Genomic DNA, 27,266 nt, shown 5'->3' with positions numbered 1-27,266 from the left:
AAAATGATAGTTGTGAGAAAAATCTTTGCTAACACTGATGGTTCTTGTAAGGAACTTAAATAATCACGTCCACTTCATCCATTTCCTAGCACATAAAAATACTGCAGAGACCATCCTGTTTGATGGAGAAAGCTTGATGGTCATTCCTCATTCACCTTGAGACATTTGCCTAATCTTTGTGATTAAGAATTTATAAACACTTAAAGTGGTATTTTTGATTGTTTGGATTCTTTGGTCCCTTCAAATAGCCATATTCTATATCCTAGATGTTCTTGGATAGTTCCTCTCTTCTGAAGTTCTGTTCATCTAAAAGGCTACCTAGCCCTCTAATATGTAAGATAATTCCTTCAGTTTAAGGCAGCAGAATCTAATCAACGGTCTTCTCAAATCCAGAAGGGAAAAATGAGAAATAGTGTAAGTCATACTCATGTTTTTAGACTGCAGGAAATAATGCTGAATTGGAGTCTGCTGTTGCCAGTGCTAGCTGTAATGAGCTTATGGGCAGAGACACATAATTTGTGAGTCGTTGCTAGGGAAACCACAAGATTTCAGATGGAACTAGAACTATAGGGACCATTTTGCATCCAGCCTGCTCCAATGAGAACCCTAAAATATGCAGCAAATGCTGTGTAGCATGGAACAAAGGAAATCTATATGATTTGGCAATCATTCAGTAGGTAACTGTAACTTCTATAAAGAGGATATGCTCTGAGGAAATTGCAGTGGTGAAAGGTCTGATGCTTCTTTTATTGTGGACTGCCTCTAATCTAATATCTATTTTCCTTAGATATTAAGTGGTTGGCTAGATAGCTGAGTGAGAGCATGACTATACCATCAAATACTATAGGATTTATTCTGCTTAAAATTGGTGTATTCAAAATATTTTTTTACTGATCACAAGTAGAAATCTTCCTTAAAAATAACAACTGAACTAAACTAACATACTGAAACAGTCTGGTAGACTTTGGTACTCCTAAGAGTTTTGCAGCTGCACACAGATACTACAGGTTGTGATATCCGCATCAAGATGACAGAACCATTTGAATCCATGAGGTGGAGCTTTCAGTCTGATGTTGGGCCTCAGGATTGTTAGCTATGCACACCATATGAGCAGGAACTCTTTCCAGAACAGGACTGTTCCTCAGCCTGGGCTGATGGCTCCCGGACCTTAATCCTTCTTCCTGCCACTAATCAATTTCTCAATGAAAGTGTACATTGGCACTAAAAGAAGGTTCTCACCCACTGGGTACTTGTCATCATTCACCTGAAATGGACCCACATCATAAGGAAGGCTTCGCATTTTTGTGACCCTGATGTTCTCCTGATTACTTTCTCTGTTTTGCTTTTGTCTTATGAGACAAACCTTTGGCAAGCTGAACCTACACATAGTAGAAAATGTAATTTTCTTAGAGGACACAGATGTATTTTATATCATTGCTGAACTTTGGAGGACCTCCTGGGCTTGAAGCACTCAAACTTGTCTACTTCCTGATGTGAGTCATCTTAAAATAGATTGGATATCTATATAATCTTCTGTCATATCACCTTAGAAATTATCTGCCTTCCTGTCACATTTGGTTTCATTTAATGATAAACATTATTGGGCTTGTACAACTTAAGGGTGTAATGAATGCTAACAGATTTTCTCATCCCCAGTGAAAAATATTGTCCTGAAACATTGAGGCAATCCATTGTTGTTATCTGCTGTGAGGTTTGTTTGTTTTTACTTCTTCGTGAAAATAAAAAGACCAGTGGTTCCCTTCACCCCCAACTTCTGAATACTTTATACCTACAAAACCCTGGGAGGGCTGCCATATGTCAGAACTGACTTGCTAGTGTATAATTATTACTAATTATAAGTAAAAACTATTCAGTCATTTCAACACTTCTTCATTGGTTGCCCTCTTTCTGCCCACTTGATGAAATTATTTCAGATCTATTTCTATAACCTATTTCCATTGTTCTAAATATTTTATTTTCCTTCATGAGAAGCATTTTAATGTTTATTTCATCTCTGTGTACTTCTTTTTGTTTACAAGTGTCTATATAGTCTTACTTTTCTTCAGCATTCTGTTTTCTTAATTCTTAGAGCAGTTATCACCCTTTAGTAGATTAAAGTTGCCCTCTCATTCCTTGTCTGAGCTAATTTTTCTTCCTGAAAAGCTTTAGCTCTAAGGATTAGTGAGACACTAACTCCTTCTCTTGTTCACCACTGTTATTTTCACCTTTTGATATTCTCCTCTACCTTGTTTCTGACAAAAGAAAATGAGCATTTGGGTCAAACAAGTGTTTAGATCCCAAAATACACACAGACCCTCACACATTTTTGGATCCAAAATGTCACCACTTTTTGCTACATTCTGTTCCAAGGATGCATTTCAACTAATTTTCATATTAGCTAGTTGGACATTCCTCAGGCCATCACAGGAACCATTTTAATACCTTTTCCACCTTTTAAACCTGAAACCCTAGCCATTGCTCCTTAATTCCACTAAGAAAGGTGCTAAAGTACAAGAACAGCCACCTCTACAGCTCCCTTTCAAATATTTTGAAGTTATTCCTTTTGTTCTGTCCCATCCAGAGCCTCTTTTGCTCCAGGTTGTTTTCTTAGATAGTTCTGATGCTCTATGAAAGTGCTCGTTAATTTCAATAAGACGCCATGTTCTGATGGTTGTTGTGGGTTTTTCAGGCTCTTTGGCCATGTTCTGAAGGTTGTTCTTCCTAACATTTTGCCAGTCTCTGTGGCCGGCATCTTCAGAGGACAGGAGTCAGAACTCTGTCTGTGTTCTTTAGCAAAAAGAACTCCATGTTCTTTTTGCTGCAGCTTCATGTGATGTTTGCGTATTTTCATTTGTTAATCTGTGTTCCTTATTGTTTGTTACACATAAAATAAATCACATGAAGAGAAAAGATTGGTTTAAACAATCAAACAGGACCATAGGTAATTATTTAAAATATTTTTACCCCACCTTTCTTCTTAAAAGGACCCAAGGCAGCTATTTAGAATGCAGCCATTCAATATTTTTTACATAAAAATCTCATGTAGGTAGTGATACATAAATTTATACATAAAGGCTCAAAATGGGCAGAATATCATAGACAATCTCATCTAGAATCAGTTGAATACATTTCATTCAAATGGAGTAAGCTTCTATATTGTCTGGACAGAATCTTAATTCAGCCCATCACCACACCCATTTAATAATTGATTTGTGACAGTCTGTGTCCTCACCTGTGTCTGGTGAAAGTATTTTGTTGTCATCTAAATTTTGGTGACACCTCAGATGAAACCTCCACATGACCATTCATGTAGATGTTAAGCAACATGGGAAAAAGAACAGTGGTTAGTAAATGAGAAAAAGGAGCAGGTTTGTTGTCCTCACAGTAGTCACTTCTGAACAGATTTTTCAGCAAGGAAACATATTTGAGTTGGCGAATATGTTGTATAGATTGGATCCATGGCTTGCTCAACTCCTCAGAGCTACAGAATGATGATTGTGAATTCAGAATGAGGGAGCTCTGTGGACTCTGGAGGGAGAAAATCTGGCAGCAAGACCTGCTTCAGGCTTTTGAGAATTTTGTGAAATGTTTTGCTCTCTTCTGAAGTACCTAACAGTCAGATATATGTTGCCCACAGCAGGGAGGGACAGATGAGAGATCATTGTGGAATAATAATTGTTGTTTGGACTCCTGCAGACAATGATGACATTCTCGCACTTGAAATAATAAGCACTCAGCTCTAGCCATTCTTCTCCACCTGAATAAGCTCTAGGTATAAATGATGTTATGTTAAAACCAGAGTGCGTGTCTGATACTTTAAAATTGTAATGTTAAAATCTGGATTCCATAAAGCCCTAATTCTAATTATAATGATGTGCAGATCTGGAATCATACTGTAACATTTCGTTATTGTATCATATTATTTGCTTTTTCCTTATTGAAGTTGGAATCCTGTTCAGTACCAATGGTGTGGACAGCTCCACTGCCTTTCTATCACAGGCTCTCTTTGTTTAATTATTTGGAGGTTTCGTGGCCAGATACCTGATCTTACCAGTGGGGGAAAAATATCAAACTGCTCAGCAAAGTGACTGAATGTGATCCTGGTCTTAATTATCTAAGGAAAAAAAATAAAAGGAGGGAGAGAGAGAGAGAGAGAGAGCAGATTTTATTTTAAGAATACCAGTTTGTGCCAAATAGGATATAAGCTCATAGTTCTGTCAAGCTTCTGTTCCATCCTGCAGGTCATACAACTGTCTCATTATCCTGATGGAAGAAGCACCAGAAGGGAACTGCTGGTGCTTTCTTTTGATGGATCAATTAGGAGGGGGTAAAGCATCCTATGGCAGCCAGGGTGTGATTTAGCTCTGCATATAATTTGGCTGATAATGCTTCAAAGTGCAGGTTTGGTGTAGATCAGGAGAAAATGAGGAACAGGGTATATCAATGAGCACCTGTTGTAGTTATGCACTTTTGAGTAATTTCTAACATATGTAGGTCCTAATATGGTTTTCCAGGTGTGTAAGATATTCAAGGAGAGGTTCATGATTGCCATCATCCCCTTGCCTAAGAAAGAATTTGAACCTGGGTATCTTGAGTTCTAGTCGGAACCTGTCCACTATACCACACTAGCTGTCTAGATGCATCATAATCATGAAGCGTAAGTGTCCAAACAAGCTCTCATAGTCAGTATTATCCCAAAATATTCTGTGTCTGAAGCAGAGCAACCAAGGGCATCTCTTCACACTCCCAAAGTCTCACTGAAATATTTGGGCAAATGAAAGAAAATCCTACAAATACATCTCCTGCCAGTAAAAATATTAATTGTTTGGCCACCGCACTCTGCCTAATACTCACAGTGATCAGGTATGAGAGGCAAAGAAGCAAGGCTTGGACTATGGCAGCTTCCTTCTGTCTAAGGTTGCCTAGGTTAAGTGAAGTTATGGTAGGAACTTTCCTGATGCTTCTGTGGGATACCTTTAAGGTTAAACAGGAAAAGAAAAACATGGGGTGAGTTAATGAAAGGAACATATGTTTGGTCTGCCTTCACTTTAAGGAGTCTGTTCACAACCTGTCCTCATGTTTTGTACTTCTACTTTAACTGTTTTCTCTATTGGCCATATTAACTGGAGTTGATGAGTGATGTGGACGTCAGGAGGCCATAGGTTGAGGAAAGCTGCCACAAAGATTTCCCTCCATGATCACACAAAGGTATTGCACTGGTGAATTTAAGAAAAGCTATCAGAAATGGTTCCACAACTAAAATAAAAATGGTGATGGGGAAATACTCTACTATGTTTTCATGTTAATAAAATGGATCAGAAACATAAGAAGAATTCCTGTAACTTTATTTAGCTTTAGCTCTATGCATATGTATTTATGAATGGGCTCTGTTAAACATAGTGGAACTTGCTTCTGAGTAAACATGCTTAAGGGCAGTGTGGACCAATTCAACTAAGGCCTTCTCCTAGCCTCAAAGTATTTAGTATTTGTTTCAGGTAGTGCCATAGTTTTATGGTCAAATGCATTTTCAGTTTCTAAAACCTGAGACAAACTGAAACATTAAATACTTTTTCCATGATATCACTCTGGAAATTCCATGATAAATATTGGTTTGTTTCCATTTATTACAAAATATTTTATGTACGATGCATCTCTTATAGTGATCTTGGATGTATTTATAGATGTATGTATCTCATCTTTAACCAATCTTGTAGTCCATCTTTTAAAGCTAAATTGAGTGGTGATAGACTTACAGCAGTACCAAATCAAAATTTTAAAATAATACACTACCTTGATAGTCACCATTTTCTCAGTCTAGAAACAAAGCAGAAAGAAACAATAGTAACTTACTTATTTCTATGCAAGAGACAAGTTTAAACTGTACATTACTGCTGAATTGAATAGGAGATTAAAATATGCTTGTTTGAATCATATTTTATTTATTTATTTATTTATTACATTTATATGCCGCCCATCTAGACATAGTCTACTCTGGGCGGCTCACAACATACAAGATAAAAACAATTTAAAATATACACAGTCTCTCTCATATAGGAGAGTTGAGTATTACCATCATGGGGCCACCAAAATATAATAAAAAGGGTAAGTTTCAGGAATTTTCATTGGGCTGGGTGTTACAAAACCTAGGATAGGGGAAGGTGGAAAAGTTCAAAAATCTTATTGATAAATGTTGTAGTTTGAACTGTAGTTACTTAAGTACCAAAACTCAAGTCTGTAGGCTTCAAGTACAAAAACTCAGTCTGTAGGCTTCAAGAGTCAGTTTTTGGTGTGGAGCAGTCAGCTTACACCCTGAGAGATGTAGAATTAATAGCCTATTTCCATCTGAGTGACTTGCAGGCACTTAGTAAACTATTCATTGCCTTTCAGCTGAAGCACAGGACTTATGTTCTGGGTTCGCACAGAAGCACTGAATTAAATGGGAGTCCTGCAAAACTGGATATTAAATGTATGTGGCAGACTGGGGCAAAATAGTTAACTGCAGTGGAATAATGAATATTATCTAGCAGCAGGAGGAAATGGGAGACCTCAGTGTAACACCTTCTTTCTGCTCATCTTTTTCATCTACTACGGTGGGAACAACAATAAATTGCTGTTGGATCTTTCAACAATAATTTATAGTGAACAACCATTGTTCAAGTGTCAGCTATATAGCAGTAATATAGCATCACTTCTAGCAGAAAACCACTGGTAAAGTGCCATTGTATATGTAAAAGTAAAGGTAAAGGTTCCCCTTGACAATTTTTGTCCAGTCGTGTTTGACTCTAGGGGGTGGTGCTCATCCCCGTTTCCAAGCCATAGAGCCAGTGTTTGTCCGAAGACAATCTTCCATGGTCACATGGCCAGTGCAACTTATATACGGAAAGCTGTTACCTTCCCACCAAGGTGGTCCCTATTTATCTACTCGCATTTACATGCTTTCGAACTACTAGGTTGGCGGGAGCTGGGACAAGCAACAGGTGCTCACTTCGTCACGTGTATTCGATCTTACAGCTGAAGATATACAGACCTTACAGCACAGAGACTTCTGTGGTTTAACCCGCAGCACCACCACGTCCCTCTATTGTATATGTAGCCCTTTAAAAAAACCCACACATGTTGACCTATATCACCTGAGGTAGAAATATATTTGTGAAATAGTTGCAGTATTGTAAAACTTTATTACGTGTCCAAAATAGAACTGTCATGTCAGCACTATTCATTCTCTGAGATTTCAGGTCAGAAGGTGAGATTAGGTGTGAGTCTATGTGATGTCACAAAGACAGGGCAGACAAGTGTTGTGGGAGAGGCTTTCCAGGCTTCATGCAGTTGCTGCCAAAGCTTGTCCATTTAAAAGGTTCATAATTGTGATGCTGGCTTCAAATGTCATGATGGACCCAAAGTCAGCATGCCAAAAAGCCAGGGACAAGGGACAGTGACTAGAAACATTGCTGATACACTTCATTAAGCAACTCATGCACACACACATTCATGCATTATCTTTCAGAACCATAACTTCCAAATCTGGTCTTTCTTAAAAGCTAGATTTTTGTTTGGAATTTGCTCATTATCATATCAATCCTCTTTATAATTTCTCTTTTTTCTTATCTCTCTTCAGTGGCATCTATGTGCTATAAGTTAAATTGAGGAAAGTGAAGCAGGTATGTTGCTGTAATCATCTTATGAAGATGCATCAGCAATGAATTTTATAGAAAAACACTTGGCTTAGCAACCAACCAAGTTCTTTCTAGTGTTCCAAAACACAGACTTAATTCATAAATAATGCATTTCCTTCTCTTTAATTTTGGAATTCTTTCATATTTCCATGTTCTTTATTCAGCACTGTAGCCAAAAAATGTATGAAGAAAATAATAGGGATTATAAAACAGAGAAAAATTAATTGCTAAGTAGTAAATCATCACTTCCATAAACACCATGGATTCTATGGCAGAAATTCTGTTGCCTAGTATAGTAAATTGCAACTAGAGAATCAATGGAACTTATGGAAGAACTGAATCACAAACCTCCAATGATTCAATGGGTCTACTTTAGTTGAAACTTACTATGTTAAGCATCAGGATTTCAGCCACTGGATCTATTCTGTTTGAGACTAACAATTGAATGTAAGCACTTATCATTTATCATTGTAGTTTTTAATCTGATTTAATGATTTTGGTCTTCAGTGGCTTCCTTTATATTATTTTATCCCACTCTTGTGATTGCTGATTTTGCTAATGTTGTTAAAGTTCATTTGGACAGTTGAAGTGTTATGATACAGTAATTAGACAACAAACCTGTTGTCAAGGACCAAGATGGATAGGTTTGAACAATGCTAGCCCTTCTGCTTGAACTAAAGTAGTTCCTTGCTGATTTTATGATAACAGTCAGAATTGCAGTGATTCTAGAATAGCAGCTATATGCCCTGTGGACATGTGCCTGACATTTTGTGTGGGAAACGGTTGGAAGTTGATGTAAAGAACTGTAAATTCAAAGGAGACAAAAAATGGTAGATTCTTATTTTCTCCATTTTAATATATGGATAAAGTTACAAAGTAATGTAATCTCACACTAGAATTCAGAGAGATTTCTTCTTTGGAAAGGAAGTAATTTACACAACATGCTTCCTAAAATGTTTATAGCATTGATGGAAAGAAAGAAGAAAGGTTGGGCAGAGCCCATTGAAATCAAAACCCCTTCAACAAACTGTTAAACTTATTGGGACAATTAATTTCAATAGAATTTAACTTTCTCTACATTTCATAGATTTGGTAGATATATATGTGTTTGCAAACATGTATGCTTCTTTTGATCTAGAATGAATGTTGGATGCTCAATGCCTATTTCATGCCCCTGTATTTTTTTCTCCAGTTTCTGTTTCTTGAGTCTCCTGCCAGGTCACTGACCCATTTTTGAAAATCTTGTAGGAGTTTATAATTCGTTTGTCACTTTGGTGGCAGCAGAAGTGGTGCACCTACTGAAGCAGAAACTGATGAAATGGCATGGTGTGCATACACATCAATCTTGAAAATTACATATATTGAATCCTTCCTCCACAATCCACCCCTATCCCTGCCCCAATATTAAGACTTGTGCTAATGTGTAGTATTAGACTCACTCTGAATGAAAATGAAAATTATTCTGTCTGGACAATACACCTTCCTTAATCTTAGTTTTCTAGATTAAAATGTCAGTGGAATTTAGAAAAGCATGCACTTGTATCATCCTACCTATAAACCCTTAAAAAATATTCAGGTAACAACACCTTTCAACTATTTGTTGTCAATTGAAACTGTGTTGCATTCTAACTGCAGTGGCAACACAGGGCTCTTCAAGCTAGGGAAAAAAGTTTGGATTGGGCTGGGCACAAGTCTGTATCCTTTCATATAATAAATAATAAGCATTTGCTGGTTTCAATTTGGATAAAATATCCAGAGATCTGACCATTTCGAGCAATCAGTTTGGATAGGTTCATCCAATCTAAAGTAGCATGTTTGATTATTTATACTAATTATACATTAAGACAATTTTTGCACCATTATGCTCCTGTGAATGTATCACCATCTTCTGTAATTCTAGATTCTGTAGTTATGGAACGATTGAAAAATTTCTTGTTGTTTTATTGTGTTCATATACCAAGTCTGCATATCTCTTAATGCTAGAATCTTTGTAACAAGTGAATGCGCATGCAGGGCACTACAAGTATACTTTAGTGATAAAGCAATCTCAGTATCTCATATTTCTCTGGTGGCCTGCCGGATTTAGGTAAGAAGAGCATATTTCCCCACATATGCTTTTAGTGTCATTGTTTCTTGTTCTCCCCAAAATTAGGGACCACTAGATGTCCAGTAAATGCTTTAATATAGTGAAGATCAATGAATAAATATTGCTCTTGTTCAGGGATCCACCACACAACATAATTTTTTGTTTAATATCTATTAACATTGCATTTGGCTTATACAAGGCTTCCAAGGCAGAGAGGAAGGCATTTACACCTACATCAGAAAAGGCATCATTTTGTTACTGTTTGCATCTTTGCAATTGTATCACTTGTCTTTATTGCAGCTGGTACTTTTTTCCTATAGTACCTTTTCATAGTGCACATGCTTCCTACTTATGTGAAACTGTAGTGTAGATGGCATAAAAGTAACTGTCAACATAAGCATCTTTTGCTCCTTTCGCTTTTTTGCTGCATTGTGCATATATAATTGTACATAATTATTCAAGCAAGCCAGTGTTATATGATCCCCTACCCATCTCAGTCCAGATATTTTATCACTGCCTTCCTTTGACCTTGCATTTTCTTCTTTTTTACTCTTACAGGATGAATCATCCATGTTCTTCCAGTTTGGCCCGTCAATAGAACAGCAAGCTTCTGTCATGCTCAACATCATGGAAGAATATGACTGGTACATATTCTCCATTGTCACTACCTACTTTCCTGGCTATCAGGACTTTGTTAACAAGATCCGGAGCACTATTGAGAACAGCTTTGTGGGTTGGGAGCTAGAAGAGGTACTCTTGCTGGACATGTCTCTGGATGATGGTGACTCTAAGATCCAGAATCAACTCAAAAAACTCCAGAGTCCTGTCATCCTCCTTTACTGTACAAAGGAAGAGGCCACCTACATCTTTGAGGTGGCAAACTCTGTCGGTCTGACTGGGTATGATTACACATGGATTGTGCCTAGCTTGGTGGCTGGAGATACAGACACAGTACCCTCTGAATTCCCCACTGGACTTATCTCGGTGTCATATGATGAATGGGACTATGGTCTTCGGGACAGGGTGAAAGATGGAATAGCCATAATAACCACAGCCGCCTCTGACATGCTGGCTGAGCACAGCTTCATTCCTGAGCCCAAGAGTAGTTGCTACAATACACAGGACAAGAGGATCTACCAATCCAACATGTTAAATAGGTAAGGAAAATAAATATAATGAGCTGTTGCTCACCGTCATGTTCTAACCATTTTTATATGGCTTACAGAAGGTACAGGAAGAAAGCTTCTATGCAGATTAATTTCCTTTATATTTAACTTTTTAAAAATATTGTATGTTATCCTGTTGAGTACTTTCTCAAAATCCATACACATGTCTATTAAGTGATTAAGTTTCGTATCATCTGCAAATTTAACAAGCATTCCTTCAAAGAAGTATCTATAGACATTTCCAAGGATGCAAGTATTACTTTCCAAACCTCCTGAAAATAGCCTTGAATCCAAAGATATGAACTATGGGCCATTATTAGAGTCTGACAAAGAATGGGTGATATATCAATATGACATAGATAAGAAAAGTGAATGTTTAACAGGCAGAATTGTAAATGCCATGTTCCAAGGAACAACCATTGTATTGGTAAGATAGGAGGAGTACAGGATCATTTTCACCATGATCGAAAGCTGCTAGAGTGCTCTGGTAGAGGAGGGGAATATTATACCAGGGAAGGAAAGAGAAACATGCAATTAAGGAAAGCCAAAGTGAGAGTTTGGTTTTGAAACGAGGCACGAAGATGCCATTAGCGGAAAGCATCAGGAAAAGGGGAAGTAAGGTGGAAATGTCTTAGGACAAGTATTAGAAGGCAATTAATGCAGATTGATGATCAGAATGTGTGGGACAGGAACAGAGATATGATTGGAAAAAGAGCCAAAATCTGATTTCCCCCTGACTCTGAAGCTGTAAACAAGAATCCCATTGCTTGGATGAGAGATTTATGTTTACTATTGCTTGTGGCAGAAGGATTCTAGGAAAAGGTCAGCGCAGCTAACTGCAGCTTGTTATATGGGCACAGCCATTGGCTCTGTGACTGTGGGTTAATCTACATAAGGTATGTGGCTCAAATTAATCTGGGTTGGAAAAGTGATCCCTTTCCCTCACAGATTCAGAATCATTAACTCCAAGCTTCCATCAGTTTCCCCTTTTATGTAATCTGGATACTTCTGAGTTGAACATTCACACCAAAACACTTGCCTGCTTTCTTCTCCCACTATCCTCCTCTTCTCATATCCTTTTCATTACATACCCTGTCTCTACTTTTTGGAAGGGATATTTACAAGCTCTACTCTTTTATGGACAATGGCAGAGGGAGGAATCTGTTTCAGAGCCCAAAGGGAAGAAATGGAATGAAAGGCGCAGAAACAAAACCCCAAGAAGGATCTGTGGATGCTGTACAAGAAATGGCACCAGCATAAACTAATGCTCCCCTCTCCAGAAAGTTGCCAGTACAACTTTAAAACTGTCACCACTGCTACCAGGCCGAAGGAGAAAACACACTCCTTCATTTCCCAGAGAGATTCTGGGAGAACATTCTCACAGGAGCTCTAATTGTACTTGTCCCCACAGGATGCGGGATGAAGGAACATTTGGGGATGACACATCCAGACTGAACTGGGCTGCCAAAAGACCCCAGTTCCAAAGTAAGGAAAAATAATCCAGAAGGAGAAAGGAAAAGGAACGGATTGATTCACATGTCCAGGAATCTCATATAGATCAGTTAAGCTATTCTGACTCAATGGGCAATGGACCAATATTAAAACAGGAACAAATAAAACATGTGGATGACCCTACATGGTTACCTTTTCCAATCACTTTGGGCTTCATTAAGCTGGGTTAGGGCAGACTACTTTGTGACATTTCAGCCATAGAAGACCCATTGCTTCCAGATAGAAGATCATGTGGTGTAGTTCCATGTCAGTTATGGTTCAAGATTGTGGCTGGAAAGCATAACCTAGGAATGAGAGCCTGCCTTTCTTTGCTAATAGTCAAGAGATCTATATTGCGTTGTAGTAGGAACACAAACAGTTGTATCTTAGAACCAGGTTTTAAATGGCAACCTGTAAAAAGTATGTCCTTGCTGTGATTCAGAATTCAGTGATTCAGAACCCTTTATGTGCAGGAGCTTCCCCTTTGTTCTATGAGGGGGTACATTTCTTTTTGCATGCCATTTTTATCATGTGTACTTTTGTCTTTCACAGAAAAGCCTCTGCACATGGAGAATTCAGGGTTCAGTTAAAATTCCCACTGTTTTTATACTGGATTTTGAGGATTCTGCTGCTGCTGCTAGTGCCTTCCTGATGTAAAATTATCATATCTTAAAGTCCTGGGACAGTATCTAGATTAAATATAAAACACTGTGGAAACTGAGTGGATTTTCTGTAACATTTTAAATTGGAAAGTTTCCCGTGCCTTGAATGAAACACAATATTTTAAATAATATTTATTTGATTTATATTAAGCAAACAAAATGTTCCCAACAATCTGTAAGTATTTGAACTGGCATATCTGGCATGTGAAAGCCAAATATTAGAGTGTCAGACTCCAATCAGAATTGAGGAGACATAGGTTCAAATTGTCACTTGGCTATGAGATTCGTGATGTAACGTTGGGCCAGTTGCCTTAGCCTTACTTCCCTTGCATGGATACTGACAACGTCTGCATTCTTGCCCTGTAAATCTAAAATCATTGATAAATCACTCTGAATGTTGGCTGGAACACCAGTGTAGTGTAGTGGAGTCTAGAATTATCTGAAGCTTGAGAAGGGAAATGCTGTGTATGTTAAAAGAGAAGGGAAACATAACTGTTTTATTTCTCTTTTGAACTTCAAAATCCAAAAATGAATATATTGGTTTGGATTATTATCACATATATCTGTGATTTATTTTAAATTAGCTCTCCTTCACAAATCAGTGAAACATATATGCGCCCCTTTCACACATTTTAGAATGGTTACTTGAATACCCTTAATTGCATAAGAGCAAGAACACAATTAGTTGGAGTTCTGAAGTCTTGCTTAAAAGTATGAGAATGATTTTGCTGGCTCAGACAATTTTGAAATTGCCAGGCTTACTTAATACTGTATTGAAACCCATTAATCTGGCCTGTTCTATGGAACGTTTTTAAATAAATAGAATACAGTATGTCCATGGAAAAATGGCACATGTTGATATAACTGAGAGATGTGCCTCTAAATAAGTGGTGGACAGAGTGTAGCCCATGGACAAGGGCATTTTTGTGCCCCTCAGGAGATCTCCAAAGCCCTCCATAGGAAAGAAAATGAAGAAAAACTGTCTCTTTTGTCCAAAATAAAGCTCTGGGAACAGCAGCTTTTTGTTCCTGTGTCTGGGGTGGGCCAAAGACTTCCCCACTGCCAAACCCCTCCCCAGATGAACTGCCTGTTTGTTTATTTTTAAATTGCAGGTGTTCACCATTTGTGTGGCTTGTGGGTGGGGGAATGGAGGCTGGAATTTGGACTCCAGACTATCTGATTTTGCCCATCTCTGCTTTAGATCTCGTCTCCCGTAGTAACTTGTAGGAATTCAAAACATGTGATGTGACAACATTTCTCTACAAAATTCCCTGGCTCCAGAAGCACCAGTCAACAAAGTATATCAGCAGTAAAACACACTATGCTTTGCTTTGTTCCTCAAGGGTTTTCCTCAAGGGCAGATAGTGATGACTGGGTAGCTCAGTGGGTCAGAACATGGAGCCAAGGTATCAGAGTTTGATTTCTGCTCTGTGCCTCCCAGGAGAAAAGGCATCCTGTGTAGTCTCAGGCATGTATGATCCCAGGGTGCCACGAAAAAGAGGACTAGGTATTTTATATCAAGAAAAATCTAGGATGAGTAATAAGATATAATAATCTACCTGATGGCACATCGTCATCATCCCAGTGCTGTGAAAGAGGTAGGTAGGGCTGCTGTTTTTGGTATGCTTTTTCTTTCTAGAACTAACAATTCAAGGAGATTGCAGTCAGTGTTGTAAACTTAAGTGAAAATAGGTGTGCATGAGATTGTGCCTCTGCTGCAGATAAGTGATCACAGTTGAGAACAGAACATATAAGCAGGAGGTCTTGCAGTTATAAATGAAAGAGTTACTGGCAAGATATCTCTGTCAGGGGCCCTTGTTCTTGGAAGTTGTTTCTCCTGCCCATTTTTGATAATATTGGAGACATGCTGTTAAACTTGTCTTCTTCAAGTTTATGGGGAAGAAATGAGTGAAAGGGGCTATACTCATAACTTAGTTTATGTACACAGACTTTATGCTTGCCTGGGAACCTTATATTTCTTGCATTTAAAAAATGTCAAAATAATAGGACCAACTTCAGTGTTGTCCAAAGGTGAAGAGGATGACAGACTAAGACTCTGCAGATCAGAGTTCAAATCTCCACTTGGACACGGAAACTCATGCGATGTGTGGAACTGGTAAAACTATTCCTTAAATATTTCACTCACCTTGAAAGCCCTATTAATAATACTCACCATCTGCTGTTTAGTCAATTCTGACTTATGGTGACTTTTTTCAGAGTTTTCAGAGTTGTCTAGAGGGAGACTACTCAGAAGTGGTTTACCATTCCCTTCTTCTGGAGGCATTCCGGTACTGTGCAGCTTGCCCAAAGCCACACAGTTTGCTCTTCGGGATGCATAGCGGGACACTGAACTTCCAACTTCTGGCTCCACAGCTAGATAGATACCTAACTGACTGAACTATCCAACCAGCTGAAAGCCCTGTTTGGGTCACTATATTAGGGTCAGTTCTGACTTGATGGCACATAACTAGCTAATGATTTTGATGCACCTAGTAGGATCTTTTTCTGTTGAACAACAGACCACATTCTGGTTGCAAAGCCTGTTGAAAGGGATGGGGGAACCAGGGATGCTGTTCATGTAGCACATAAAATAAGGGTTATGTCTCTCATGATTAGACCAATGGTTTGGAGTTTGACGTGTGTCACTTAATGTGAGTGTCATTTCCAGGTAACATCAGATTTCAACTTTGTGTAGCTATTAAAAATACTGTATTCTAAATGTGTGCTCTTATTACAAAGTTGTGCATCAACTATGCTGCTGTTGGTCAAAAAATTCCTTCCGAATGAAGGTGAATATACATTATGTTTCTGATTCTTCCAGTTACTAATAAATTACTGATTGGATTTTAATTATCTTTGCTTAACCACAAGAGGTACACATGACTTTACAACATATCAGCAAATGCATTGAAACTACACAGATTTTGCAAAGATGTGTACTGGGTAGATATTCCTGTTGTATATCTTAAAAATCAAATGCTATAGTTTATTTTGATTGCTTGATATCATACCAGATGGCAGGGGCATGTGTGCACAATCTTCATTGCTTGTGTCATGGAGACGATTGAAGAGACACTGGTTAACATTTGCACAACCACAAGAGTAGATTATTGTCACTTGGGTGCAGAGAAATATGCAGTCCACCCCCCCCCCCAATGCTGTCCCAAGGAAACCTCTCTCAACACATGAGTAGCAACTATGGATTTATTATATTATGAACTGATTGTCTGGAGGGAAAGCCCTAAAACAGAGCCCATATCTTCTTTGCTAGAGCAGGGATGGGCAACACAGGACTCGTGGGCTGCATGTGGCACCCCCTGGCTGTTTTTGCAATGCAGCATGGCTCTCCATTCTCCTCTCAGCTCCCTGTTCCTAGTTTCCCCTTTTGTAGAAGATGGTATCACTTTCCAAGAAGCATGATTCCACTTACAAAGAAGGGACACACTTGAACAAGTGTGTGTGTGTGTGTGTGTGTGTGTGTGTGTGTGTGTGTGTGTGTGTGTGTGTGTGCATGGAGTAGTTTTGCAGCCATCACTGTTGCTGCCCACACCAAATTGGCAGTTGAGGCAGCAAGCAAACACACCCAACACACACATACATACACACCTGTTTTTTTTCTTTTTAAAACAAAGTGCAAGAGTAGTGGTGGGTTTAAGGGGTGCTGATGTGACCAACAGACTCTGATATTTGCCCTCTCCTGAGCTAGACACTCATCATCATTATCCCCCTTCCCTGGCCAACTGTATACTATTCACATCGCATAACATGCTTTTGAGGTTTCTGCTGTATGTAAGGATTACACTATTAATCACAGCTTGCAGAACCACCCAGCCAACATGGCCAGTGAATATTCTGGCTGTGGGATTCTGGGTGGTGTGGTCTAAAAAGTAAATAGTCCTAACTTTGCTATGAATCTCTACTGTAAAGAAGAGAATTAGAAAGCGGCAATTAGGGAAATGTCGCTTTGGATTCGGACTTACTTTGCTGTGTTTGTTTCAGCAGATCAGATCACATTGTGTTGTTCGTGGTGGATCGCTGTGGTATTCTCATGGCAGCCTGTAGTGTTGGGGCTTTGCTGACAGTAAAAACTGACAACAACAACAACAAAACCCCAGCAATTTCATGAGAATATCACCACAAGTTCTTATGCATGACAAAATGGCATTTATTTCTTTATACGACATAGAAGCCTAAACTACTCTTGACACTTTTCCAGAAACAATCTTGTAAGGTAGGTTTTGCTGAAAGGTACTGATTGAGCCAGATGTACCAAGGACGTATTGCATCTAATAAGAAATTTGTATTTGGTTTTCCCAAGTCTAATACTCTTTGACAGTACATTAGGCTAGTTATCTCAAGGTGGTTGATATATAAATTATGCCAAGACTAAAACATATTGGTAGGAAGAACTAGTGCAATAATTAATGTGCTCAGTGCACATAATTTGGAAATGTGGGTGTATGCAAATAAGTCTACTTAATTTGCATAATATTTTATAATATGGATTTGGAGAACTGGAAAATGGCGACCCTAGTCTTGGTCTGTTTCAGCTGAGCTTTCACTTAGGACTGAGGTTTCTTTCATTTGTCTATGCATTTCAAATTGATTGAGCCTTTGGTTTTCAATGCCACCGGCCACTGTATATTCTGACTAAGCAGGTGAAGGTTGGAATGCACTGGATTATGTTGGTATCTTCCTATATAGAAGGCAAATTCCAGAAGGTGGTGCTGTGGGACTGCTATTCTTCTTGGCCTTTGGGTTACTGATTCCTTCAGGGTTCATCTTGTTTCCTATGCTATTTAACATTTTTATTAAGCCACTGGCAGTGGCTATGGTAATCCAAAATACAGCATCACTACTAGGGTTCCACTGTTTTTCAGTGGAGGTTCTAAAATCATTGTCTAGAGACTGTGGTAGACTGAGTGTTATCTAAAATCTAAGACTTAATCTACATGTTGTAGGTAAGTAGGAAAGTTGATGTAAGATTTTTGATGCAGTCTGCTTTTAATGGGGTGATGGGGTGAGCTACCTTTGCAGGTTGGAGGTTGCCTCTGGTAGCCTCAGTCGGGATTGTGGTTTTCTGTGTCTGAAATTATCCTTTAAAAACCATACAAACTAGGGTTAACCATATGACATATTCAGCCTCTCATGATTAGAGGTTGCAGGTTGCAAAAGGGCAATGCTACCCCGAAGATTTCTGTTGATAATTTCGTTGATAACAAAATAGAATGCTACAGGCAGAAAGATAAGTAGCTGTATACATGGATTAGGATTATAAATGAAGATGTTATCTTCTAATATAGACTTTGAAAACCTGGTGCCCTCCATCTGTATAGGGGGCACAGCTCCCGGAGTCTGGCTGTTGCAATCCAGCACAAATGGTCAAAGTTTCCAAGAAGTTTACATGCAAATGAAATGTGACAAATATCCCCTTTGGAAGGCAAAGTGCTTATGAAATCCAGCTACCTTTAAACTATTTGCTGAAGATGGATAATTGCCCTGTGACAGAAGATATAATTAAATGAAAACTGTAAACATCATTGTTACTTAAGTAACTGACTGCTGATAATGTTCACCATGTCAAAGTCCTGTAAAAGAATTAGATTAATGAAATGACATGCATGCTTGTGTTCCATTTCTTTAATTGACATCTGTCCCCTCCCCCACAATGTTCATACTATATTTCAAGTTATAAAAATAGAAACTGCTATGTTGCCATGGCTCCCTGCACAACTCCAGAGCCTCTTACAATTTCCTTTAATGCATTTTCATGTAAAAACTGGTTTGACAAGAGACCAGCTCGATGTGGCCCCTAGTGAATGTGTTCTGAGGAGAGATCCTGGCAATATTGAGGATTATTAAAAGAGCCATGCAAACAGTAGAAGTGTTAACTGTAGTGTCCAGCCTTAATATCAATTTGGCTAATCACATCTTTCTAGTTTCAACAAATCCCTTGCAGGTTCACAGTTTGACTGCATTGTTTGCTTTAATTTTCAGGCCTAGGTTGCTGAGCAGTTCCAGTGTTCTGCTTAATAGGTGGTTACAATTTACAAATATAGTAAATGTATCCTGCCTTCTGGCCCAAATTCAGTGTGTACAAACAGATGCTTAATTTTTCTGGGAGTACTTAGGGATCATGTAGTTTGCTCAAGACCACACAGACTTCTGCAAGACACAGTGGGAAATTGAATTTCTGATACCTATTCTCCAAGTCACTGAGCTATCTAGTCATTTTAGTTCCTTTGCACATAATGTGCAATACAATCTGCCTTGTCAGTTGGCAGGAAAATACAAGTGTCTGAGCTTTGTATGGATTTGTAGGATGGTTTTTAATTTTTTTTAAAACTTTAAACATAAAACCAAAATCATCTCTCAACAGCAGTTTGTTAGGACAGCCTTCTCTTACCTGAAGCCATCCATGTGTGTGTGTGGATTGTAACTCTTACCATTTGCAGCCAGCAAGATTGCCATGCTGCTAGGGATGAGGAAAGTTGGGTCTGTGTTAGCTCCCACAAATGGATGGAACAGCTTAAATTAGATTCCAGACTGCTTGTAGAATACATGTATTTAATCAATGAGAACGTGGTAAATCAGCAATATAATAAGCTTCATAAATTCAGTGGGTCTTTCTCAGTGGGGCTAACACTGAAATTAGGCCAGTGTGCTTTTTCTGTGAAGCAGCACCCACAACATTAACCACCTTACAGGAGTTCAGGGTGTATTCACTGGCATGGTTAAAATGGATGCAGTCTCAGTGTAACCGTTCAGACATAACTTCACACAAACTGGCCCTTCTGATTTTCGGTAACCTTTACTTATGCCAACTTTTCATTTGCATTCTACATAGGACAAATGAGACAACCGCTACAGAAAAGAATGAATGAACACTAATCAGACTTCAGGAATGGCAACAAACATAAATCCATTTCACATCGTTTTAATTTGCCAGGACATTTTACACACAATCTGAAAATGGCCATTCTGGAAAAAGAAACTGTGGCGGACAGCTCACCTGTCACTCCTGTCAGTCACTTTAGAGCACCAGTGCAGGAGCCTATGATAGGACAGGAGGGGTGGAGTCAAGAAAACTGGGAGTGCCAGAGAGGAAGTTAGAAGGTGACAGAGAGAGTGAGGAAAAATATGGTGAAGCGTTTAGACAGTTAGAGAGAAGACTGAGAAGTATTTAGACAAGATATTGGACAGTTGGTTAGTTAGAGAATATTAAAGAGTAAAAAGGAACTAGAAGTACAGTACTAAGACTGGCTGAATAGATTGAGATCTTGATTAAAGCAAACAAGTACAAGCAAACTTATAAGTTATCAAATACACGTTTAATGAATGAATGATAATAGAACATCCATGATTTTCCTTCTGTGATTTGCTTATTTATCCTTAAATAAATCTTATTTTATTTGGCAGTAAGGGTGTGAGATTCTTAATTGATATATTGAGGATAATATCCTCTGGTGGCAGCGAAAAAGTGGAGAAGTACAAGTCGTGTCCAAAGGTGAACTTGTGTGAGAGGCAAAACACACAGGGGGCACTGGGGGTACGTGACAGAAACTACAGGAAAATAATCCAGAGACAGACAGCTGAGATAGAATATATATACATGCTAGGCACCCATCTCAATGGACTCAGTATAAGCCAAGACTTTTTAGGACACTACCAATTATGAACAATGCAATAATTGTACTGTACTGTATCTCCTAGATATATTTTCCTCCTTAACAGAACCATCTAGAAAACTTCACAGGTAAACTAGAGAGTCTTAACCATCTTGCTGTTGTGGTCAACCATTGCCTGGGGTAATTCACACATTATTGTGATGTGTGAATTACTCCAGACAACCTCCTATAAGGAAAAGGTCTTTAGCAACTGTAAAAGGCCAATTTCCAGAGGTTCTTACATCCTTTACAGCACAAGCTTCAAAGAAATATATCTGTATATCACTGTTAAATATCTATTGACTTATTTTGATACTATGTATAAATATTTGCAATGTCAAAGGAAGTGGACTTGTCTACGAAAGCTCACATTAAATATAACCATTAGTCTCTAAGGTTCCACCACATTTTTGTCTTTTTATTTGTTCTTTAATTTTTAAATTTTTTATTTCTACCTATAAAGTTAGTGGCAGAACCCCTGTTCCTTTTTGCAGCTTACATTTAACACCCACAATCAGAATTTAGATGCAAGAATCGAAGTGCATGTACAAGGGGCAAAAGGGTTTGTAGGTTAGGCCTATTCCTGTCTCTTTCCGAAAGTGAATAACTTTCTCAATTATTTTTGCTTTATTTGGCAGCTTTCCAGCTTCTCGTGTACTTATTCAACCAGAGGCAAATGTTTTGAAAAATCTGAACAAAAATAGTTTATCCAGTTTTGAGTTATGACAGTGTGAAATAAATGTATTAGTTCTGCTCTCAAATAATTATTCAGGTATGAGATTTTTTTGTGCATAATTGTCTAAGTTTTTAAGCATTCAAATTTGATGTATTGTATGAGAGAGTCAGAGCAAGAGTCTAGGAGTGAGCCGTCCAGTCAATCGTATGGAGAAAACCAAGTGGAAAGGAAAGAAGTGATGAGAGAGGATACAATGAAAGAAGTAGATACCGAAAGGGAAATAGGGAAAGAAACAGAGTCAGGTACGCACTCGGAAGGAGAAGAGGGAGATCAGGTGGGGGGAAAGGGGGACAGAACAAATTGGGCACGAGACAAGAGAAGCATTGGAGATGTTAGACTTAACCGATGGAGGGAGAAAGAGGGAGAAACTGAAAGAGAGAAACCAAGTAGATGTTTTCTTGACCACAGAGATAAATAATAAATCAACAGAGACAGAGAAAGTAACTGTATATGAAGTAAATCAGAAAGAGAGAGAATCTGAAGAACCTAGAGTATTTACCATACTGAGAAAAAGCCAAGTAGAGAATAGTAATGGGAACATAAACAAGAGACAAGTGAAAGAAGGAATTAGACTGATTATCAAAGGATTAATGCCGGAGGAATGGAGAGTACTGGTGTCTATCCAAAGAGTGCGGGACCGGTGAGGTATGTCCATCATCTAACCATCTCCAGTTCTAGACAAGAAACCTCTGGAAGGAGAGTTGTCCCATTACCCATGCTGCGGGACCATTGGTGTGGTCCACAGCGAGTGTCTGAGACTACCAACCAAACAAGAGATGTTCGGAAAGACTTATCAGTCAAGGATGAAAACACTGAGAAACCATTAATGTTGTTCTCCCCCTCAGTTATCGTTAAATGAGTCTGTTACTTTAAATAAAAAGACAACTTCAGTTATGTTAATAAAAGTTATTTTAATAATCATAATCATAATAATCATAATCATCACCATCATCACAATCATCATCATCATCATCATCATCATCATCATCATCATCATCATCATCATCACCATCATCATCATAATCCGGTGTTATCTTTTACATTGCCAGAAGAGGAACAGCTTAAAGGTTATAACGAACCCCATTACAGGTTTATAGAATATCTGGCAAAGAATGTTCTCCTTGTGAACTCTGAGAAAATGTTTTTGGAATAAATTAACTTTGGAAGATAACATACCTTGCCTTATCATGGCAATTCCCCCTACCTCTTTTTGCATTGTACACTCTGTACATGCAGTTTGTATGAAATATTTGGATGTATGATGCTTCCAAATTCTAAGACATATTTATTATTTCAAAAACGGGGATGACTTTCAAAAATTAAAAATATGGAGAGAAAATTTATTAGATTGTATATTTCATCTTTATTCCCTGTATGATTCATTTAGGGAAAGATTAGATTGCATAGTGTATTCTGACATGAATTATGATTCTGTTCACATAGTGGAACACTTTCAAAAGGCCCTGCATTTGCCTTGATCAGTCCAGTAAAGACCATCACCTAAAAGAGAGTAAAATTAATAATATGTAGTAAATAAAACTTTATCATGAATGCATAGAACTTCTTAGAAAAGAGACACAGCTTGCTGGAAATACACAGCACAATGTAAAATGAATAGTCTAGGTCAGACTGGAAGTGGCTTTTGCTCTTGATTCAGAATCATTAAAACCAGCCATATCAAAATAATTATATTTAATTGAAATAATCAGCTTCAGTCTCCAATGATAATGTTATATATATCATGTTAATGTCATGTTAAAAATGGCTTTATTTTCTTATCCTAGTTCTTTTTAAAGCAACACAAAACAAATAACTGTTTAGCAAGCTGCTACGTCTCAAACACGAAGATTATAATACAGTTTTGTTTTAGTCATATTCCATGTTTTTTTTTTGTTCGTTTGTTTTGAAAATCTGGAATAAATGGCAGATATAGCATTTCACATTTTGAAACTATAAACCAGGAATGGGTAAGTAGAGATAGTAATAATAATAATAATAATAATAATAATAATAATAATAATAATAATAATAATAATAATAATAATAATAATAATAATAATAATAATAATAATAATAATAATTTATTGTCATTGTTAAGTATATACATCATCCAGTTGTAGCTGAAACTCCCATTAACTTTCATTGTTAGGTATGCTGGGTAAGGTTGAGGGGAACATAGTATTCCCACCCAAACTGTAAATGAAAGATTTCATTGCTGAAACACAGTCATTTACACTGTTAAATACATCATTGTTTTAGACTTCCATCCTATTTAAATGGCAAGGGATTATATGTATGTTCACAAGGTATGAGGCCAGAGGTCTGTTTACTTCTTAACAAATTGTTTTCTTTAGGATCTTCTCTTTTAATGATTACATTGGTTTTTGTCTTTCCTTTTAAAGTGTTTAAGTAGTTTATCATACATATTCTTCCAGGAACCAGCTTCAGATTTGAAGATGAAGCTCCCTCCAATGGGACTGCCCTTGTCATCAGGACCTGGTGGGTTTAGTTGGTTGCATTACCAGCATTTCATGCACCACTATGTAGCTGTGTCTATATTAGCCATCCTTTTGCATTCCCCAAGAATGATGCCAGGTCAAAGGGCCTTGTGAGACATATAAAGGTGGCTAAATCCAGCCAAGTAGTGCTGCACAGATTGCTGGATTAGTAAAGAACAACTGAGAGGGTCCTGCCAGGGTGCTTTGATTCTGCCAGCTGGACAAAGATGACAGGTGTTGATGCTGCCTTGGACATTACATCAGGTGTTCAGAATTTTTGGACAATTACTGGGTTTCAGTGCAGCTTTGCTCCAGCTGTCTCACTAAGGAGTTGATATGGTGTCAGGAATTTAGCTATGTGAGTCACAGCGTGTCATCAGATTGTATTGGCAACAAACATGGCAAAGAAATGCAACACTAGCTGTATATCACATCTGGACAGGCGAATGCAATACATAGGTATTCAGCCATTAAAAAAAAATAACTCATCTGCATGGCTTAGCAAGGGTGGGTGAGAGGGTGTGCAAGCAAGGGGGGTCAACTGGGCAGGTGGGGGCAATGGGGAGAACAAAGGGAGGAGGAGTGGAAGGGGTGGGGAGTGAGGGTGGCAAGGGGTGATTGGGCAACTGGGCGGGCAAAGGGGTGACTGGTTTTGTGCTGGCTTTTTCAGTAACTCTGATATTTTGGGGTTTTTAAAAATTCCTGCTATCTGGTAGCAGGAATTTTTTTTAAAAAAAAGCAGATGGGGCATTCATATATGAGGAACTGATTCCAATGAATCAATTCCATATCCACTCCCAAATAAACACGCCTCTGACAGGGGAGCAGAAAAAATGCTCCCCTGGTACAGTGCTCCACAGGTGCACATATCTCACGTGTATACCAAAATTTAGACAATGTTTTTAAAGGCAAACTGGGTAGATGAGTAGGGCCTTTTTGTCAGTGGGACTGAGCCCAAGACTGTTTTTTATGACTGAGCAGATTGCATATTTCCTGCTTGACTTCTCCCTGTTTTCCTCATGTCTAGAGATGGGCACGACTCACTTCATGCCGCATCATTGCAAGTTGTTGTCCACGTATTCCCTTCCCCCATCCCCAATCCAGCTCCTCTACTCACTTGGAGGCATGCACTGCTCATCTCCTGCTCTTTGCATGACCATCTGGTCGCAGCAGCAGCATGGACTTCCCTTCTCCACCTCCTCCAGCAGCTGCCCACTCAGACGAGGAGGTGGGGCAGAGATTCTTGCATTGCAGCATTTGAGTGGGCAGCTGCTGGAAGAGGCAGAGAAGGAAAGTCTGTGGTCCTGCTGTGTTGGATGGTCATGCAAAGAGCAAGAAATAAGCCATACATGCTGGCTGGTGACTGGGGGAGCTGGCAAGTGCTGTGGCAATGACTTGTGACAATGTGGCATAAAGCAAGTTGGACGTATCTCTAATCATGACTCAATCCAGCAAAGGATCTCTTTTACCTAGTTTTATAGGATCATAAGGAGGGAAGGAATGAAGCTTAACCTTTCACAGAGCACTTCTTTAGTACCTACTTGGACAAAACTCCCTTTGAGTTAATACTTGCCAGTAAGTATGTGGTTGCATTTCTAGTTCCCAGCATTTTTGACCATCACTTTATCCTTGCAAAAACAATCCAGTGCAAACAAGAACATGATGTGTATCAGAAGAGCTGGCAAAGCAAATATCACCATGTAACTAAGGCAAGGGGCTAAGCTGGAAAACCACGAGAAAGACAGGATGAGTATGATGGCATGGATTTCCTTACTAACCACAGATATGACTATCAGGTAGACTGTAGAACTGAGCTAAATCCATTCATCAACTACATGCATTGCAACAAATCTCCTATTTTCTGAATGGTTCTCTTAGTGCACAAAGAGACTGTACTACTCCAATATGGGTGATATAAATGGGGGGGGGGTGTAAATTTGCTTTTATTTTGCAGAGATGCTGGATAGACTGGCCATTCACTGTAAAGTGAAACAGTGTGCTGTACTGCTCTTGATACATGATGTACATGCATTTTGTACATGCTTTTTTGTAATTTAGTGTTATTATAGGAAAAACAAAAAATAGAAAGTGTTGTTGTTGCAGTTTCAACTTATATACTGGCCCATAGTGCTTGGAGCACTCTCTGGGTGATTTACAACACAATTATGCAAGGAACATAATTATGGAGCTACTGTACTACAATCTGCAATGGAACTATCACTGAGGCTAGAAAGAAAACTAGATGCAGAAATGAAACTTTGGGTGAAATCCTATATTTTAGTCCAATGCTAAGTAAAATTTTAAAGGCAGGCATCAGTATTGGGCCTAGGAGCAAACAGTTAGTGTAGTTGTTTGGATGTTGCATATCTGTATCTTTGTAGATTTTATACTTACTTTCCTAGGGCATATGGCTAATGCAAATAAATGATTGATTGATTGATTGATTAATGTTGCATAAACCTGGCCCAATCAGCCAAACTTTTATCTCTTTAAAAGTCTATGCTTTCTTCAAGAGCAGTCCCACTGATTGATTTACCCAAGAATTCCTAGTAGCCTAGGCTGGAGGAAGCTATGCTTACTGTTTTAGTTTTCAAGGATGATGAGTATTGGGGAAAAATGCATAAGATTTGTAAATGGTGTTTTGCAGAACTAATTAAAGTCTTGTGCATGTTGAGAGATCACCATCATCATAATAATTTTAGAGCTGGAAGAGACCCTATGGATAATCAAGTCCAGCCCTGTCAAGGTTGCACAGTGGAGAATTGAGCTTCCAACCTTTGGCATAACAGCCAGATGCCTAAACCACTAAGCTATCCAACCATTAAGCTCATATTTATTTTATGTGTACATAAATGGTTAAGTATATAGATCCTCATACCTGAGACATACATGCATAGAAGAAGCATTCTGCATTTATTTGTACACATAAGTACTGTACTTTGAATAGTTGGAGATATTGTAGCAATTTATTAATAGATAAACATGTTACAGGCCATAGAGCCCCAACGCAGAGCATTACAGTTTGGCTGCCTAGCATGCCGTATGGGGTTTTTGTCTTCAGTGTTTCTATACTATTTCCTGCATTTTGTATCCTTTCTCATTGTGATTCCAGCAGAAACATCATTTGAGAACTTGCTTACCTAAGCATGCAGAGATAGATCAATTGACTGCATGGGAAAAAAAAGAATGCAGATATACTGAAGACTAAGAATCTTCCAATATGCATACAAGAAAATGAATATATGCACAGCGTAAACTGATCATATGTGTGATTAATGTAATGTCTG

At 38.4% G+C, this 27,266-nt stretch overlaps 1 protein-coding gene across 3 annotated transcripts in view; it reads left to right on the top strand.

Moving 5' to 3' along the window:
- GRIN2B (glutamate ionotropic receptor NMDA type subunit 2B) overlaps positions 1-27,266 on the top strand; it is a 572,475-nt gene that overhangs the window by 155,647 nt on the left and 389,562 nt on the right. For 2 of the 3 annotated variants that reach the window (XM_073000191.2, XM_078376094.1), the window contains one exon: positions 10,318-10,916. In XM_073000191.2, the coding sequence (XP_072856292.1) occupies positions 10,318-10,916 (599 nt within the window). Of the gene's footprint in view, positions 1-10,317; positions 10,921-27,266 lie in introns of those variants that run through there. The other variant, XM_078376095.1, reaches the window with a different exon arrangement.

This window comes from Pogona vitticeps, chromosome 5 (genome assembly GCF_051106095.1).
Source record: "Pogona vitticeps strain Pit_001003342236 chromosome 5, PviZW2.1, whole genome shotgun sequence".
NCBI classification, from domain to species: domain Eukaryota; kingdom Metazoa; phylum Chordata; class Lepidosauria; order Squamata; family Agamidae; genus Pogona; species Pogona vitticeps.
This window is presented reverse-complemented; position numbering and strand designations above follow the sequence as displayed.